This window comes from Pithys albifrons, chromosome 7 (genome assembly GCF_047495875.1).
Source record: "Pithys albifrons albifrons isolate INPA30051 chromosome 7, PitAlb_v1, whole genome shotgun sequence".
Taxonomy (NCBI): domain Eukaryota; kingdom Metazoa; phylum Chordata; class Aves; order Passeriformes; family Thamnophilidae; genus Pithys; species Pithys albifrons.
The window spans coordinates 53323875-53340677 of record NC_092464.1 but is presented as its reverse complement, the minus strand read 5'-3'; the positions used below and the strand labels follow the sequence as shown (position 1 = coordinate 53340677).

The following is a 16803-nucleotide window of genomic DNA, read 5'->3' as shown; positions in this document are numbered from 1 at the left end:
GCTGGAAAGGATGAGCTGCTTACAGAGGGCTCAGGTGCAGCCAAGGCTGGAATCTGGGCACATTCCCACCTCCCCACTCCACCAGCCTTCGCAAATGGCCACTTTCCACTGTCACTGAATGTTAAAACTACATACATTTCCCCTCCTCCCTTGCAGCAAATTTCATAATACTACAACCAGTGCACCAAACACTGCTGAACCAATGGGAAACTATTCCCCCTCACTTTTTCCCCCCATCCTCTTTTTGGTGGCTTAGTCATTCACAGCATCAGGGGGTTGATATGACCCTTTTGCAGCCAGGTGGTCACTGGACCCGGGGAAATGGTAAAACAAGGGATTAGAGATCACTCCTGCCAGCAACAACCTGTGTCTTCATTAGATGAGATACAGATTAGAAACCGCTTCTTGCTAACTCCTTTCCTTTTAAAAATTTACCAGACTGAAAGCTGAGTCATTGAGAAAGAGGAAGAGATTTTTTTTAGCTATTTAAAACACAGGTTTAGTTAACAGCTATTTAGCACAAAGTTGAAGACACTCTTGAGAAGAAAGACATTTTTAACTCACCAGTGAAAACGCTTTCACTTAATATGTGAGAAAGCTGTCAAGATACAATGTTGTCAAAAAGAAAAGAAAGCATTCAACAAACCCAGACTCCCTCTTAATGTTCTCCTGAAATACAAGGAATGGCATTCCATCTCATATTATTGTACTGGTATCAGAAAAGTGATAATGTTCACTGTTTAACACCTTAGCTCTCCCTTATCCTGAAAGTGCTATTTAATGCCCGTGATCCCAGGCTGTGTCTCTAGATTTCAGAGTTAAGATTCATTTTCCAAAAAGCACTATTCAAGCAAACAAGACTGTTTTAGAAAGGCTTTGCCTTCTGCTAGTCCAAAGAAAGTTTATATTTGCCATAACAAACTCCAACGGAATTTCAACAAAACCTTCAGCAAAACAAACTCTGGAAACAGCTGCATTGCTGAGGATACAAAGCAACACAGCACCTTTGAAAATTAGACCCAAAAAATAAAATATTCTGGCTTTCTGTAATGGTTTTTCATATGGACTTTATATCACAGTAAATTGGTAGCCACCTTGTCCCAGCAAGAGATAAATTTTTATTTTAAATTCTGCAGCACACACTCAAGCATTAATCTGTTTCTGCCTGTAAACTCAGCCTACACATTCCAGCAAACTCATTCCAGTTCTCCTAGGCCTCTTCCTAGTGGATGAAACCAAAATAAATTTATATTAAACCAAAGAGTTTCCATCGAGCTGGTTTTCACTGATTTTAGCTAAACCCATTTTAAAAGAGCACCTGAAGTCTAAAGGCTTGTTTTGGTCAAGCTTAACACATCCTTTCAGTCACCTGCGATAGCTGAGTGGAAAGTACCAAGAAAAAAAAAAGTCAGAAAACTTTCCTCTTATGGAGAAAACGTAACGGAAAGTGCTAAATATTTTTGACTGCTGTAAAAAATATAAACAGATTTTATAGATGCTTTTTCTAATTTAAGCAGCAAACACACAAAAAAAGAAACCCAACAACAACAAAAAAAATAACCAAACCCCAAAAACCCACTGCAACTCGCAGCTATTTGCATCTCCCCTCTAGAGGATGTAAATGGCACTGGGCCACCGTTCCCTTCCCACAGTGAACACGAATCTGTCTCCTCCTCAGCAGGAGCAAAGTGAGAAAAGTGTGCTGGAAATCACAGCCCATCTCGCTGCTGTCAAGAGACAGGGAAGACTTGCCAGCACCAGTTGGATCCTCAAACTGTAAGTCATAAGTAAGCTCTTTCCTGCCTTCACTCAGCAAAGCAAGAGCTGCTTTGTAACCAGCTATAAGAGGTAAGGAAAAAAAATCACCAAAAATTGTAAGTCCATTATGTAACCAAACCCAAAAAAGCAGCAGAGGGTTAGTGGACACATCTACACCAACAACTTCCTTGCAGAATCTTTGGGAGAGGCTTTTCCCCTTATTCCTACCAATCCACACTGCCACAACCCCACAAGAGTTAGAACATGAATAGGACAGTATCTCTTGGCTTCCACAGAGGGACATCATAGCAACAACAGCCCTGGTGTGCACACACATTCATACATTCAAGGGTACATACATCCTTATAACACATATGTAAAGGAAAACCAGACCAGGCATTGATAAAATAAATTCCAGAAAAAGGGGATTATGGCTGGTCCCCATAATCCTCACAACCTCCTGAACAACATCTCTGCCTACTATGATGAAAACCTTTGGGGTTTTTCTTTAAGGCTGGTAGGTTTGCTCATCTTAATGTTCTTCTTCCTACATGGATTTATAAAAAACAAACCACAAACAAACAAAACCCACAAGCAAACCTAACACAAACCTCTCCAGGAAAGACAGAAATTTTAGATTTCTCCGATTTGACAAAATCTATTCTGTTGAAATCCACTTACAAAAATAATACTAAAAAAAGCTCAATACAGCAGTTACCCAGCTGAGAAGCACCAGCCAACTTTGCTTTTATTTAAACAAATCTTGTATGACAGACTGTCGGGAATGTTTGAATTTTCTTTCAAGATAACACACTTTGCTCTTCCTATGACATGTCCATTCTCTTATTCTTTTAAAAAAGGTATTTGACTCTTTATGTATTACCTTTCATCTCACAAATTAACAAGAAGAGGACTAATCTGATCACTTTTTTCAACCACCCAATTATCAGTGTTTCTATCAGCATCCACATTATAATTCTCAGTAGTGAGAAACTCAGTGTGTAGAAATATCAATGCTAGTATTTCCAAAAGTGATCTTCTAGATTTTGGAGACCCACGTGGAAACCTTTGTGGAGGGATTCTCACCCACATCTCACACCACCTACAGCATCTACTGTAGGCCTCAGCTTATCTTAATTAAAAGCACTAAAAAGCTCAACTTAAATATTCAGACAGTTGCCCGAGCTCCTGGATACCTCTGGACACAACATATGGCCAACTGGAGGCTTAGGCACCTCAAATTATTTTGCAAGCTACTCTGCAGCAGAAGCAATAAAACACCTTTATTACCACTGCAGCACAGACAGGGCCATCAACTGGGCTGAAACAGCTCTGTTCAGCTTCCCCAGCCCTAAGATGAGCTTCAGTCACCGAGCTCTCCTCCATCCAGCACTTCTGCAGCTGGTGGGAGAGAAAGTAAGTACTCAGTGTGAGAAGTAAACCCCACAGAGACACTCTGGTGCCCTCATTCAGGCAGAAAATAAGCTCACTTCATCATCAAGGGGGTGGGGGAACAGCCTGTTTAGTTTTATTTTTTCCCATTCCAAAGATATCACTATTCATTGAAGTCACATTTAAGCTCAGACAGCCAAAGCCCTTGGGATCACTGATAAAGCAGAAGCAGAAAATCCTGAGAGACATACCCGAAACAGACATCATGTTAAGGACCTCCTTGAAGCTTTCCAAGACCACTGGTTAATTGTGAATGCTGCAGTCACATCCTCTGGTACTATGGGTATACCAGCCATCCAGGCTCTGGGTGAACAAGGGCATTCCAAGCCTTTGCTGTTAATAACACACCACTATCCCCAAGCAGCCAAATTAATTAGAAAAAGATAGATAAAGATTCAACGTTCTTCACTTCTTCCCGCAGGAACCAACATTTCCTGTCAGGTTATCCACCTTATTTTTGCTTATTTGTTAAACTGCTCAACTGCAATTATGTTGTGAGCATCTTTGGCTCTTCTCCCCTGACAACAAGGTCTTCTCAGAACAGTTTCTTCGGTGCTGGGGTTGGAGATTTTTCTTCCATCACGATTTTGTGTTACAGTGAAAAAATCTCATCAAACAGGAAAATCCATAATTATTTCCCCTCTCCTACCACCACAGTGCTGTTTCTGTAATTAGCATATCTCAAGCTCTTCTCAAGGAAGGCATCCTAGCATCGAGAGCCAGTAACTTCTTACATGTAAATCCTGTTTTGAAATGCCTTTAGTCACCTTTGGGAAACCACCCACCAGCACCTGCGAGCACCTTCCCCTGATCCTCAATTCCTCTTTTGCATCTTCCGCCTTTACCCCAGGAACAGCAAACCTTCCTGGCACAGTCAGCTACTGACTGGGCTTCAGTCTGAAACCCATAAACACATTCCCCACATCCAAACTCACACCCACCATGAACTGGATGTATTCTTACTTGTGAAGTTTATTCCTCTCACCAACACAACCAGAAATAGTGTTTTTGCATGCACACAAAGGGACAATACATATTGCAACAAATATTTTGGGTAATTTAACCAAGAAAACTTGGTTAGAATCAGGAAACTACTGCAAATTGCTCTGAAGGACTAAATGGCTTTCTCCCCACAGTATCTGGGTAACAGTCACAGCCTTTTACAAAATGATAAATTAAAAACATATTCCTCAGCTCGTGCTCTGTTCAATAATAACTAAGATCATGTCAAAGCTGCAAATAGATTTAAAACAACTGCAGCAAGGCTATTTCAGGTAACAGCCAGTACAGAACTTTGTGCAGAAGACAGCAAAAGTTTCATGTAACTCAAAACCTTCAAAACAACCAGATGTCTCTGATTAAGTTATTTAAACTCCCAGAACTGTTTCTGGGCCATTTTTTTCCTGTAGAATACAACCTTATTTACATAGCATCTCATTTTAATAGGCATCCTAAGCATTTCAAAAGGAAAAAAAAATGACAAAACCAGATGGCAAAACAAACATTCCAGATTGAAAGGAAAAAACCCACAATTAAAACCAGTACAAAAGCTTAAATAACAGCAACACTGGCTACATCCAAAGAGGATTTATGCAAATTACTTTTTCAGGCAGGGAGGATCTTTTTCAGCAGAGTGCACATTAAGAGAGCAGAGATATCTAATCAAACAGATCCTGGAGGGGCGAAACCTTTCACAGTCTCAGATGAACAGCATCCCTATGGGAAATGGTGGTGCTCATTTCATTTAATTGACATTTTGCTATTCCTGCTTTCTGAAGAGCTTCTGCAGAGTCAAGAGCAATTGTAAGCCAGAATCAGGGCCAGGTTTACAGTCGGGTTAATGAGATGCAGACCAATTAACTTGTAAAGAGTTACATTTATTTACATTAAGTGGTGATTTTGATCTGAGTGTTTTAATGGGATGATGCTGGATGACACAGTGGGCAAGACACCAGAAATCATTCATCAACGTAGGTGGCATAAACATGTAGTAAACATCATTTTCATGAATTATATCCATTACTGAAAGCAGTAATTACACAGCCAGCATTCTGGGTTTCCATGTATGGGTTTGCTGATATGCTGTTTTTTAAAACAATAAATTTTATTTTCCATCTAAACTGCTCCATCACAAAGGTAACACATCTCTCCACCTCTCCGACGTTTCCAGCTACACCGCCTCAGGGCTTTATAAAGGTAAAGATGTACTAAGACAAGTCACCCCGGCACGCTGCCACCGCACGAGTCCTGGCGGTGACTCCAGCACGCTGGCAAACCTGTCACCGGGAGCTGCACATGGCATGAACCTATCCCAGCCTGGCCCCCCAGCCTGGCCCCAGCCCCATGGTTAAACCAAAGACCAAGAGACAGCTCACCACGACAAAACACCCATGGATCTGCCTGCTGAAAAAACGAGCTGGTTTCTCCAATCCCAACTCGGTGGCATCCCTGCCCATGCCAGGGAAGTTGAAACTAGAAGATCTTCAAGGTCTCTTCCAAACCAAACTATTCTATGATTGTATAACTGCGTGACACAAATCCCCCCTCCAGTTAATGAAAGCGCCCAATTCCTGGTTTATTTGCTTGTTTGTTTCCTGTAACTGCGAAAACTGCGTTATCCAGGCTTTCCCAGAAGTTTAACCACGCTGCTCGGTGCCGCCTCGGCTCCTCCTGAGCTGATGCCGCCGCACCTCTGTCCACCTCGCAATGGACACTTTGCCCAAGAAAGGGCACTTAAAAGAGATGCACCCTCCGTTTAACCCTTACTGACAAGCACACGCTTGGCATCCCTTGGAGGGTCAAACAGCCTGATGGGAAGGAGCAGCTCCCAGCAGCTTGTGCTCCCTGCCTACTGTGCTCCATCACACCGCGGATAATCCTCCTCTGCTCCCGCAACAAGGCACTGGACAGGAGGCGAGCCCGGCCGAACCCGCAACCCACCGCACCGCAGCCCCCGCGGCCCCGCACCGCCTGTTTCACACTGCCCGGGAGCCCGTGGAGCACAGCCCGCTCCAGCCGAGGCATTAACCCCGGAATACATCACCCCCGGCCGGGTGCGGTGCGGGCTGCAGGTCCCCTCCGCCTGCCGCGCAGCTCCGGGGCGCGCCCGGCTCGGATCCGCCCGGGGTGGCCGCGGGGCTACCGCAGGGCAGTGCCCGCTCCCCCGGCCCTCCTCACCTCCCACAGCAGCGACAGCAGTAGCGCGATCCCGGGCTGGAGGCGCTTCATCTCTCCTCCTCCTCCTCCTCTTCCTCCTCCTGCTGCCGCGGTGGCGGCACCAGGCTCTTCACTGGAGCTCTTCCCTGGGGCTCTTCCTTGGGGCTCTTGCCTGGGGCTCTTCCCCGGGGCTCAGGCGCGCTCGGGCGCTGCCAGCCGCGCCATCCCCGACGGCGGGGATGCGGCGGGGATGCTGCGGGAGCGGCGCGCCCGGCGGGCAGCCCACGCCGCGGGCAGAGGGACGGGGCGGGGGAAAGCGCCGGCGGGGCGGGCAGGGAGGCGGGCAAGCCCCGCGGCGGGGCGAGGGCGGGCTGGCCCGCCGGTGCCCTCGGCCGGGGCCGGAGCGGAGCAGGGGCGAGGCGAGGCGGAGGACGGTGCGGGGCGAGGGCGTGTAGCAGAAAGACGCCGAGCCCCGCCGCGGCTGAGGGCGGGGAACGAAGCCGGCCCGCCCCGGCCCCGCCCCGCGCCGCTGCCCGGCCGAGAGGGGGCGGTGGCGGCGGGATCAGCATTCCGGACTTGTCCCGCATCAGCCCCGCGCTTGCCCCGCACCTGCCCAGCGCCTGCCCCGCACCTGCCCAGCGCCCGCCCAGCGCCTGCCCCTCACCTGTCCCACGCCTGTGCCGCTCCCGTCCTGAGCCTGTCCCGCACCTGCCCCACACCTGCCTCCCCAGCGTCTGTCCCGCACCTGCCCGGCGCCTGCTCCGCACCTGCTCTGTACCTGCACCGCGTCTGCCCTGTACCTGTCCCACGCCTGTCCCGCACCTGCTCCTCACCTTGTCCGGTGCCTGCTCTGCACCTGCCTCCCCAGCACCTGTCCGCGCCTGTCCCGCGCCTGTCCCGCGCCTGTCCCGCACCTGCCCCAAGGGGACGGTGACAGGCTCCACGAAGGTGACACCCCTCCGCTGGGCAGCACGACCTGCTGGAGACAGCCCAAAGATGCTCAGGGGGCTGGAGCTCCTCTCCCATGAGGACAGGCTGAGAGAGTTGGGGCCGTTCACCCTGGAGAAGAGAAGGTTTTGGGGAGACCTCAGAGCAGCCCTCCAAGTACCTAAGGGGGGCTCATAAGAAAGACAAGGATGGACTTTTTACCTGTAGTGATAGACCGAGGGGCAATGGTTTTAAACTGAAAGAGGGTAGATTTAGATTGGACATATGGAAGAAATTTTTTACTATGAGAGTGGTGAGGCGCTGGAACAGGTTGCCCAGGAAGTTGTGGGTGCCCCATCCATGGAAGTGTTCAAGGCCATGCTGGATGGGGCTTTGAGCCTGGTGAGGGGAACAGGAGCTGCATGTCTAGGCTTAGCTCTCCTTGCCTACAGGGTTCACCTTTTGCACTTCAGAGGAGAGGTTGTGCTCCTTCCCTGTTCCTTCATTTTCTCAGCATACAAAGTAACAGCCCTGGGGCATCTATTTACAAAGGTTTTGAGACAAATCCTAGACTGGAAGGGAGGTGTTCTCCAGCCCTGTGACAGGTGGCTGGTATAGTTATGACCTGAGTGTTTCCTTCCCCATCACCACCTCGTCCTGGTGCTTTGAGCCTCCTTTTCCAAGCCCTTTCCACTCTTACCACAGCTGGACACTGTAATTGGTGGGAGGGAGACACAGCTATTCCCTAAATTTAGGAGAGCTAGCAAGTTAGTCCTCAGGAGAAAATCAAAATAGACAAGGGGGGGGAACTGCCTTACCTTCTCCCATTTCCCTCTGAATGACACACCTTTCCCAGCAGTATTTCTGAGGGAGGTGTAGCCTCCCATTGTTCCATTGTGGGCTACCTATTTGAAAAATACTAGAACATCCTCACAACACACAACTCAACTTCCCTGTTGTCATAGTATTCAAGGAAGAAACTCCCCATTTCCTGATGTCCCATTGCCCAGCAAATGCCATCAGGTGGTTATTTTTTTTCATACAGTGAACTCTGGGCGAGTTTACGAGCATCTTCCAGCTGTCACCATGAATCAAACGTGCTTTCAGACCCAGGTCATGTGCTCTACATAAGAAGCGATTATATACCAGTTCCCACATGCTGTGTTCTGTGCTCTCAGAGGCAGCCTGTACAAGTCCTTCTTGAGGGACCCCTGGTTTTGATGCTTCTTTTTGTCTCTATTTGATGCCAACCAATCTGAAGCTGTGAGCTGAGTTTTTCAGATGAACACTCACATCTCTATATGAATGTGCTAAAAGTGCCTTAGGAGATGTCGCAGCCATTGCTTTGTCCAGCAGTGAAGAGTAATGAGGTGACTACACACAGGTCTCTGTAGAATCTGAGTTGAAAAGTCAGCCTTTCTTACATCTGGTATATGAAGATACATTCTATAATGGGTGTCATCTAAGATGGATTATCTTATATCATCTCAACACACAAGTGCAAAGTCAGGCATCACTTCAAAAAGGCTCCAATTCTTACAAGTTTGAAAACAATGTTTTTCAGAGCCCTGTCCTGATACATGGCTTTAACAGTAAACTTCCCACTCCTAATTTCTGTGTTGCATGACCCAGGAGACATGACAACTCTTCACAGAGAAGCCATACAGTCCCTATTTAGGGACATCAAACTAATCTGGATGTCACTGGTCCATGTCATTGCTGTATTTCCTAGCAGGGCTGCTCTGGCTGCCCAGAAAAGTGCAGAAATCCTGATAGCACAAATTCTGGGAGGACTGAGAATGTACTAAGGCATAAATAAAAGGTAGGAAAGACATCTGGAGTCTTGCAACCTAAGACACTACCACCCTTGAAGGCTGACTCTGCCTACACTTTCTGCTGTTGGCTCACTCTCAAATATGCCTAGGCAAGAGCCAGCTCTAAAATACATTTCAGTTAACTATTAACACAAATATCACAACCAAGTCGAGCTTGAGGACCAATAAAACATTAGATATTTTTTCTTTTTCTCAGAAAAAGAGAAGACTTCAGCTACTGCAAGAAAGGCTAGAAAAAATACCACTGTTTTTAACCAGTAAAGAGATTAGCAAGAGTGAGATTGAAGCAGTGGGCTGGAAGAAGAGGAAGCCACACAGTCTGGAAGGATATGCATCCTAGTGCATAGTTTATTATCCAGCCTTGATAAGGGCATGGATATCCCATGCTATAAAATTCTTTCCAGGCAAAAAGGAAAACCATCTCCTGACCTAGGAATAAACAGTTTCATATTTGGTTTCAGTCATATCTCAGCTCCCTTGAAGCGATGTCTCCATTTCCACCCAGCTCCAAGGAACCCTCTTCATCCCCTGGAAAAGCCCATTAGCTTTAATGGAGTTGGAGTGCAAATGAACTTAGCCCAGCATGTGGCATTTTCTCAGCAGAAGTGCCAGTTGCAGCAGAGCCCCTCAGAGCTTGTCTGGGTGATAAATGAACCCTTTCCATCCACCATTTGACACAGTAGAGAACACAGGTAAGGCTTTAGTTGGAGACAAGGTCCCTAGGTAAAAAGCAGCCCCTTCCTTCACATTCTGATTCCAGCCTCTCTTTAGAGTTTACGTCTCCAGAGCTCCCACAATCTGTACATAGAAACAAATATATACATTTAAATTCAAAATAAAATAGTTTCAGGAGCAGTAGCAGTAACAAAGCTTTATCTGATCAAGGCTTGCAGTGCAGCTGAAATATCCATAATATCCTTCTCTGTGGAATCTTAGGTGTTCCTCAATAATACTGCCATCATTCTCTCAGTAGAGGTGCCAATATTAACATATTTCTTTGACTCAACCCCCTCTCTTTCCTGAAGCATTAAAGCATACATTATTTTTGAGACTGCCACTCCTCTGTCAAATTGAGTAACAGGGATAAAAATTCCTAGGGGGAACCCACACTGCATATAGATGCATGTATTCTGTAGGCCTTACTTATTTTGAACTTGGATTGGTGAATATTTTTTTAAAATATAGTACTTATAAAATTATTTTATTGAATGCTTTCTTGTTTATGTTGAAACACTTGTGTCTAATGCTATTGAGAAATACTCAATTCCACAAGGGCTGTGTGTCAAGCAGGCAACAACTTTATTACGAACAAACAAATACAGTATTTTCATTTGCTTCCCCACATGAAGTGTAAATAATTCCACTACCTTTTTTAGAGGTGTTATTAAAAATTAGCTGAATTTGTAGTTGTTTTCCAAACTGTGTGTTTTAAGAGTAGATCACCTAAAACATATTTTGAGATTTTTTTTATAATTATGTAAATGGCAATCACCTTTGACAATAAGTAAAAGAAAGCCCTTTTAAATTACATAAAATACCCAGTAAATATCTAAAGCCTTCTAAAATCATCACTGGTATCTGTTGAGAAATTGCATTAGCATTGTTCGTAAAAAAGTATTCATGAATGCAGCAATATCCAGCCAAGATAAACATAATGTTATATTTCTGCAACTTCTGTGTCTTGTTCAAAGCAATTTGTTTATCTAGGGTGTGTTTTTAAAAAGATACCATTTTCTTCTATATAGCTGTTTACACAGAGGTGTAGCCTCTTGGCAGAACAATAGTTAAATGATAGTCCAACTTCCCAGAATAAAGACTATTTTTTATCACTTGTACCAGTAACTACTCATTGTAATTGACTTTAATGAAACTGTAAAGAAAATATGACTAAGGACCCATTGATGTTTCAACAACCTACTCCAAATTCAGTAGCATATTAACACCAGTGCCTCCATCCTCAATAATGGGATTTCAGTCAGTGTCTGTGAAGATTTAGAGGGATGATCCAGACACAGTAGACCTCTTTCCAATGGCAATGTAAAAATGTCTACCTCTTACAACTTAATTTTCTTGTGGAATGATATTATTGAGCTGAGGGGCACTAGTCACAAACAAGGTACCCAATTTGTATTTTAGCATTCTAATACATTCATCAATCTTCATTAATATCTGAAAAGCACATGAAGAGGTCAGTTTTCTGTAACTACTGACATTAAACAAAACTCACTGAACTGAAACAGGATGACTGGATCATACTTTTAGACCTCTAGACAAGAGTTCATGGTGCCTGTAGTCACTACACACCACCACACTGGAGATCTGTGGCCACTTGCAGCACCAGTTATGAGAAAGGATAACATATTTAACAAATACACCAAGAAATGAAGGGTGGACTAATTGTCTCTCAAGCTACTCTACCTGGGCTCCCAAAGAAAAGCCTTGCGGTTCACACTCTGTGACTTTCAGGATGTCTTGATGGAGTCAGATATTGGCCCATCATATTAAGCAAATAATTCCATAGCAAACAGTATTTTGAGAAGTAGCATCTACAAGAGAAGCATTAGTATTCCAAAGGACAAAGCTTATTGATTAAACATACTCCCCACTTCAACCAGAATGGCTGTGTCAATTGGATCAAATGCCTTTTTGTTCAGTTTTCTCAATCAAGAATGAAGCTTTATCCCCTCAGCAAAGGTACTAATGCTTTGTGTTAAGAGAACTCAGGAGCTCAGAGGGATTATTTTTTCCTCGAAGATGGATCATTTGTAAATGCAAACTCTTTGTTTGCAGTCTGTGGTGAAAGGACAAATGTTGGCTTGCTGGAAGGATTAAGGAAAGTTAAGTTCATTCAGAGGATTGTTACAGGCCAGTGAAATATTTAGGCTTTGAATTCCTATTTGGGCCCCTATTATTGATTTGAATGGATAGTTAGAAGTCTAACCCGTGCTTTCAAATCTATCTGTAACCTGTGCTGCCTCAGACCTGAGCACAGTATGAAACACTAGAGCAGTAACTTTCTAAGCTGCCTGCAAATGGTTTGCAAGGAGGCAGAAGGAAAAGATGTGGGCAGAGGATGAAATTGCCTGGGAAGGAGGACAAGGCTGAATTAACATGTGGGAAACAGGTACATGAGGTGAGGCAACCTGTCTTTGGCCAAGCAGAATCAGAGACAGAAAACAAGTAAGATTTCGTCAGGAGGATCTGAAAACCCCAGGAGGGTGAGACTCTGAAGAGAAACACATGATGCAACAGAGAATGGTGAACATAAGCAGTATGCTCTGCAGAGGGATCTGGATAGACTTGAGAGATGGGCTGATGCCAATGGGATGAGGTTCAACAAGGCCAAGTGCAGGTCCTGCCCTTTGGCCACAACAACCCCCTGCAGCGCTCCAGGCTGGGCACAGAGTTGCTGGAGAGCAGCCAGGCAGAAAGGGACCTGGGGGGACTGAGGGACAGGAAGCTCAACATGAACCAACGCTGTGCCCAGGTGGCCAAGAAGGCCAATGGGATCCTTTCCTGGATCAAAAATAGCGTGGCCAGCAGGCCCAGGGCAGTGACCCTTCCCCTGGACTCTGCCTTAGGGAGGCCACACCTTGAGTGTTGTGTTCAGTTCTGGGCCCCTCAGTTGAGGAAAGAGATTGAGGGGCTGGAGTGGGGCCAGAGAAGAGCAACGAGGCTGGAGAAGGGACTGGAGCACAAGTGCTGTGGGGAGAGGCTGAGGGAGCTGAGGGTGTTTAGCCTGGAGAAGAGGAGGCTCAGAGGTGACCTCAGCACTGTCTAGAACTGCCTGAAGGGAAGTTCTGGCCAGGTGGGGGTTGGTCTCTTCTCCCAGACACTCAGCAACAAGACAATGGGGCACAGGCTCAAGTTCTGCCAGGGGAAATTGAAGTTGCAGAGCAGAAAGAAATTCTTTGCAGAGAGAGTGCTCAGGCATTGGAATGGGCTGCCCAGAGAGGGGGTGGATTCCCCATCCCTGAAGGTTTTTAACCTGAGATTGGCCGTGGCACTGAGTGCCATGATCTGGTAAAGGGACTGGAGTTGGACCAAGGGTTGGACTTGATGATCTCGGAGGGCTTTTCCAACCCAATCCATTCTAGGATTCCATGGTGCACAAAGGTGGAAATGGACAGAAGCAGAGACTGCTAGTGATGGTGTGGGTCCCACTGACGGCCTCCAAGCCACAGAGTGGTGATGCAGTTTGTGTCCTCCTTTGGGAAAGCAAGAGCCTGCTCCAGAGGCAGGATGGGGGAGGAAGAGGATATAGTGCTTCTCCCATTATGGTCAAGCACAGAACTCCGAGCTGCTGCCTGATGTCACTGAGGCTGAGTAAGCCAGCTGTAATTTATATATAAATATGTAGTATAGCAAACTGCTTTTTGTTGAAGAGTCGTTATTAGGCTGTACAGGAAACTGCAAATGGAAAAAAGGATGGTCTGTCTGAGTGTCCCTGTCAGTGCTCTCTGCTTTGCTCATCACTAATTTCTTCCACAGTGAAGCCACTGGATTTAAAAACATGATTATTCTCTGTAAGTGTTAAAATAAAAGGGATGAGGAGAGGAAAGGGATGTTGGCAGAGACTAAGAACTAACATTGAGCACTGTCGGGAGTATGTTGTGCATCTGGACACTGTCAGTGAGCTCTCTTAGCACTCTGGAGAAAATGCCTGGGAATTGCAATTCAAACATCATGGTGACTTAATGGAAATGCAAAGCCATCCCCTGTGGCCTGTGAGGACAAGCCCCCTGCAATGAAATAGTCTGAAGCACTTTATTTTTGCTTTGTCTTATCTCATCTTCCTGCCTGTGCAATGAAAAACCTCTCAACCTTTACAGCATCCACCCAGCCAGAGAATTAAAAGGTCATTGGTTACAGTCTGGAATAATGAGACCTCAGTGATCCAATTTTTCTCATACCAGTGTAAATTAGGACTAATTCCACTGAAGTCAATGGGACAAATACAAAGCCAGAGCAGGTGGAGAATCAGGTTTTAGATTTCAGCTTTAAGTAAAAAAATAGATGTAGTTGCCTAATAAGAATATTCTTGCTTCATCTAAAATAGTAACCATTTGCTGGTGTTTTTTTTTTTTTATCTGTAGCATTTCTCCACCACTATAGCTTGGCTATTTTAATGTGAGAAATAACATCCCATTAAGATGAAAAACAAAATGCATCAATAGCTGGGAATTACAGGCAATGGGTTTATTAACTAATGTCCCCCAAGCAATCTGAATTTTCTCATGTAGTAATGAGATGGGAAGAGGATTAAGCTGTTGCTGGACTGAAAAGAAGTCAACACTAGATGTATTCTAGAAATCACAAGGGATGAAATGCAACTGATGTCAGAATGACAAGGAATAATAACAATACTAATAGGGCATCTGATCTGTGAAACAAACCATTTTCAATTATGGAAAACATCTAAGGCTGCTAAAAGAACTGTGCAATGATGTTCAGACAGTCTGTTGCAGCAACCTTAGAGAGCCTCGTGGGGTCCATTATGAAAAGGAAGATTATTTAACCTTTAATCAACCTTCCTTGAGCTCTGCTGCCTCCATCTACACTAACACACACACAACTTGGTTAGTCAGGGAATATTTGCCTTAGTGGTACCCCTAGTGGCATCTCCATCCCCCTATTCCCCTGAGTTTTGCTACTGCTGTTACTATCATGTCCACTATCACGGCTGCAAACAAAACCAAAAGGAGGGATCAAGCACATCCCTTGGCTTCCTGAAAATTCCCCAGGGACTAAAACAGAGACCAGAAAATGAGCGGTGGTAGATGAGTAACTTTTCCTTCTCACTTGAGAGATGATCTACAAGGGTCCCCTATGGGTGACTCTAAGCCCTTCAATACCAAGTCTGACTACCAACCAAAGTTGTGAAGCAGAATTGATGGCATGGATACACAGCCCAGATAAAAATGTAGGGCAGATAGGTCTGCAAATCTGGCTGGCATAGTATCCTAGTTACAGGGGCTGGGATCAGTTTATCACCATGTGGGTATAACCAAATCTGTGTATTCTCCACCTTCTACGGCATTCCTAATAAACTGTTAATAACGGACCATTTGCAGCAGCTGCCCAGGGCACACCTGACCCCTCAAGCTACAAGTTGGGTGTTAAAGAACTCTGCAAGGCACAGGAATGTTCCTGTCTTCACACCAGTGACTCAGTTTTGGTAACTCCCCACTGGGGAGGCATCAGCACCTTCACATCCAGCTTGAGGGGTCATGTCTGCTCATGGGCCATCAGGGACTGGCACATGAGGCAGCTGCAATGACCCAGACCATCAATGATTCCAAAATACCTCATGACTCAAAGAGTCAGATCACCCACTGTGGAACTCCTCACTCTGGGGGAGGTACTGGGCATTCCCACCTGAACCTGAGCATATATAATTTTGGGGTTGGGAACTTCTGGTACCACACATGAGATCCAGAGGAGGACCAGAACCTCAACAGGACTGTGACTGCTGCTCTCGACCAGACTGGGACCATCATCCTTACCAAGAGGTTTTCCTTCCCTTTTACTTTGCACTCAGTGCTCAGCGCAGACGCCAATGAACACCATCCTGTTTGTGCCCCAGAGTGCTGGGTTATACATCTGGTCTTTGTGGGTTAAAATCAATTTATTTTCTCTGTATCATTGTATTTATTGTAATCTTTTTAAGTAAATTGTAACTCTGCCTTGTAATCTCTCGAGCTGAGTTCATTTCTCCCATAAACCAGCACACATAGATGACATGAGAAATAGTAGAGTCATGACTCAAGTCCTTTAAACTCTGTACAGGGATGTCCACCATATGCTCATGTGAGGTAATGAACTGACAGGGAAGGAAATTTTCAGCAGAGGTGATGAGTCAAGGAAGGTAAACCAGGAATACAGGAGGTCGAATGCAGGTTTTCTCCCTTGGGCAGGGTTTTCAAGCACTTGTCTCAGAGTTAAGTTTCAAGTGCTAAACCATTCAAGCACAAAACACAGCACTGATGTGAGTGATGGCATCTGAATAGCTTTCACTAAATGGATCTTGAGAGGCTGTGGAGGAGAAACCTTTCAGTTTGCTGGAATATGAACAGTAAGGCGATTTCTGTGTCAGGAGTGAAGAAAGAAGCCCAGAGGATTATAGATTCAATAGGTGTGACATCTCTTCGGTGCAGGTACTACAGTGGGATTTTTTTTCATCCTTAAAAGGAATAAATAACTCCAACCATCTGCTATAGCTTCTTCAGGAAACTTGAGGACCAGAGCCAAGAATTTCTCCCTGGCAATAGTGCCAAAGGGAGCGTGGATGCAGGCACTGAGGAAATACCTTGATTTTCCTTTAAGTGTGCATACTGCTTAACTCATAAATCAAACTAACTCCCTCGGCTGAGGAGTACCAGCTCACTAACTCAAGACACATTCTTGCAGTCCAGTTCACTGTGTAAATCTAAAAGTAAGGACTTGGTAAACAGTAAAGTCTGTTGAAGTCAGTGATTTATTTTTCACTTGGCCTTAACAAGCTGCTAATGCTATTCAGTGCAGACAAACACCTCACACCTACCTAAACTCCACTACAGCATTTATTATCTGGGACACTCCTTCCTGGCTGTTCTGAACCACTGCAGTGTGCAGTGCATTGTTAAATAACTTTCAAGCTGTTCTATTTTCAACTATGCTACATTTTTCACCAGCA

The 16803-nt window shown here is 45.2% G+C and overlaps 1 protein-coding gene across 1 annotated transcript in view; it reads right to left on the bottom strand.

Annotated features, from left to right (window-relative positions):
• The window catches only part of VOPP1 (VOPP1 WW domain binding protein), a 67486-nt gene extending 60657 nt beyond the window's left edge, over nt 1-6829 (bottom strand). The window contains exon 1 of the mRNA XM_071559610.1: nt 6388-6829. Within this exon, the coding sequence (XP_071415711.1) occupies nt 6388-6438 (51 nt within the window). The 5' untranslated portion in view covers nt 6439-6829. The remainder of the gene's footprint in view (nt 1-6387) is intronic.
• Nucleotides 6830-16803: the final 9974 nt, after the last annotated feature.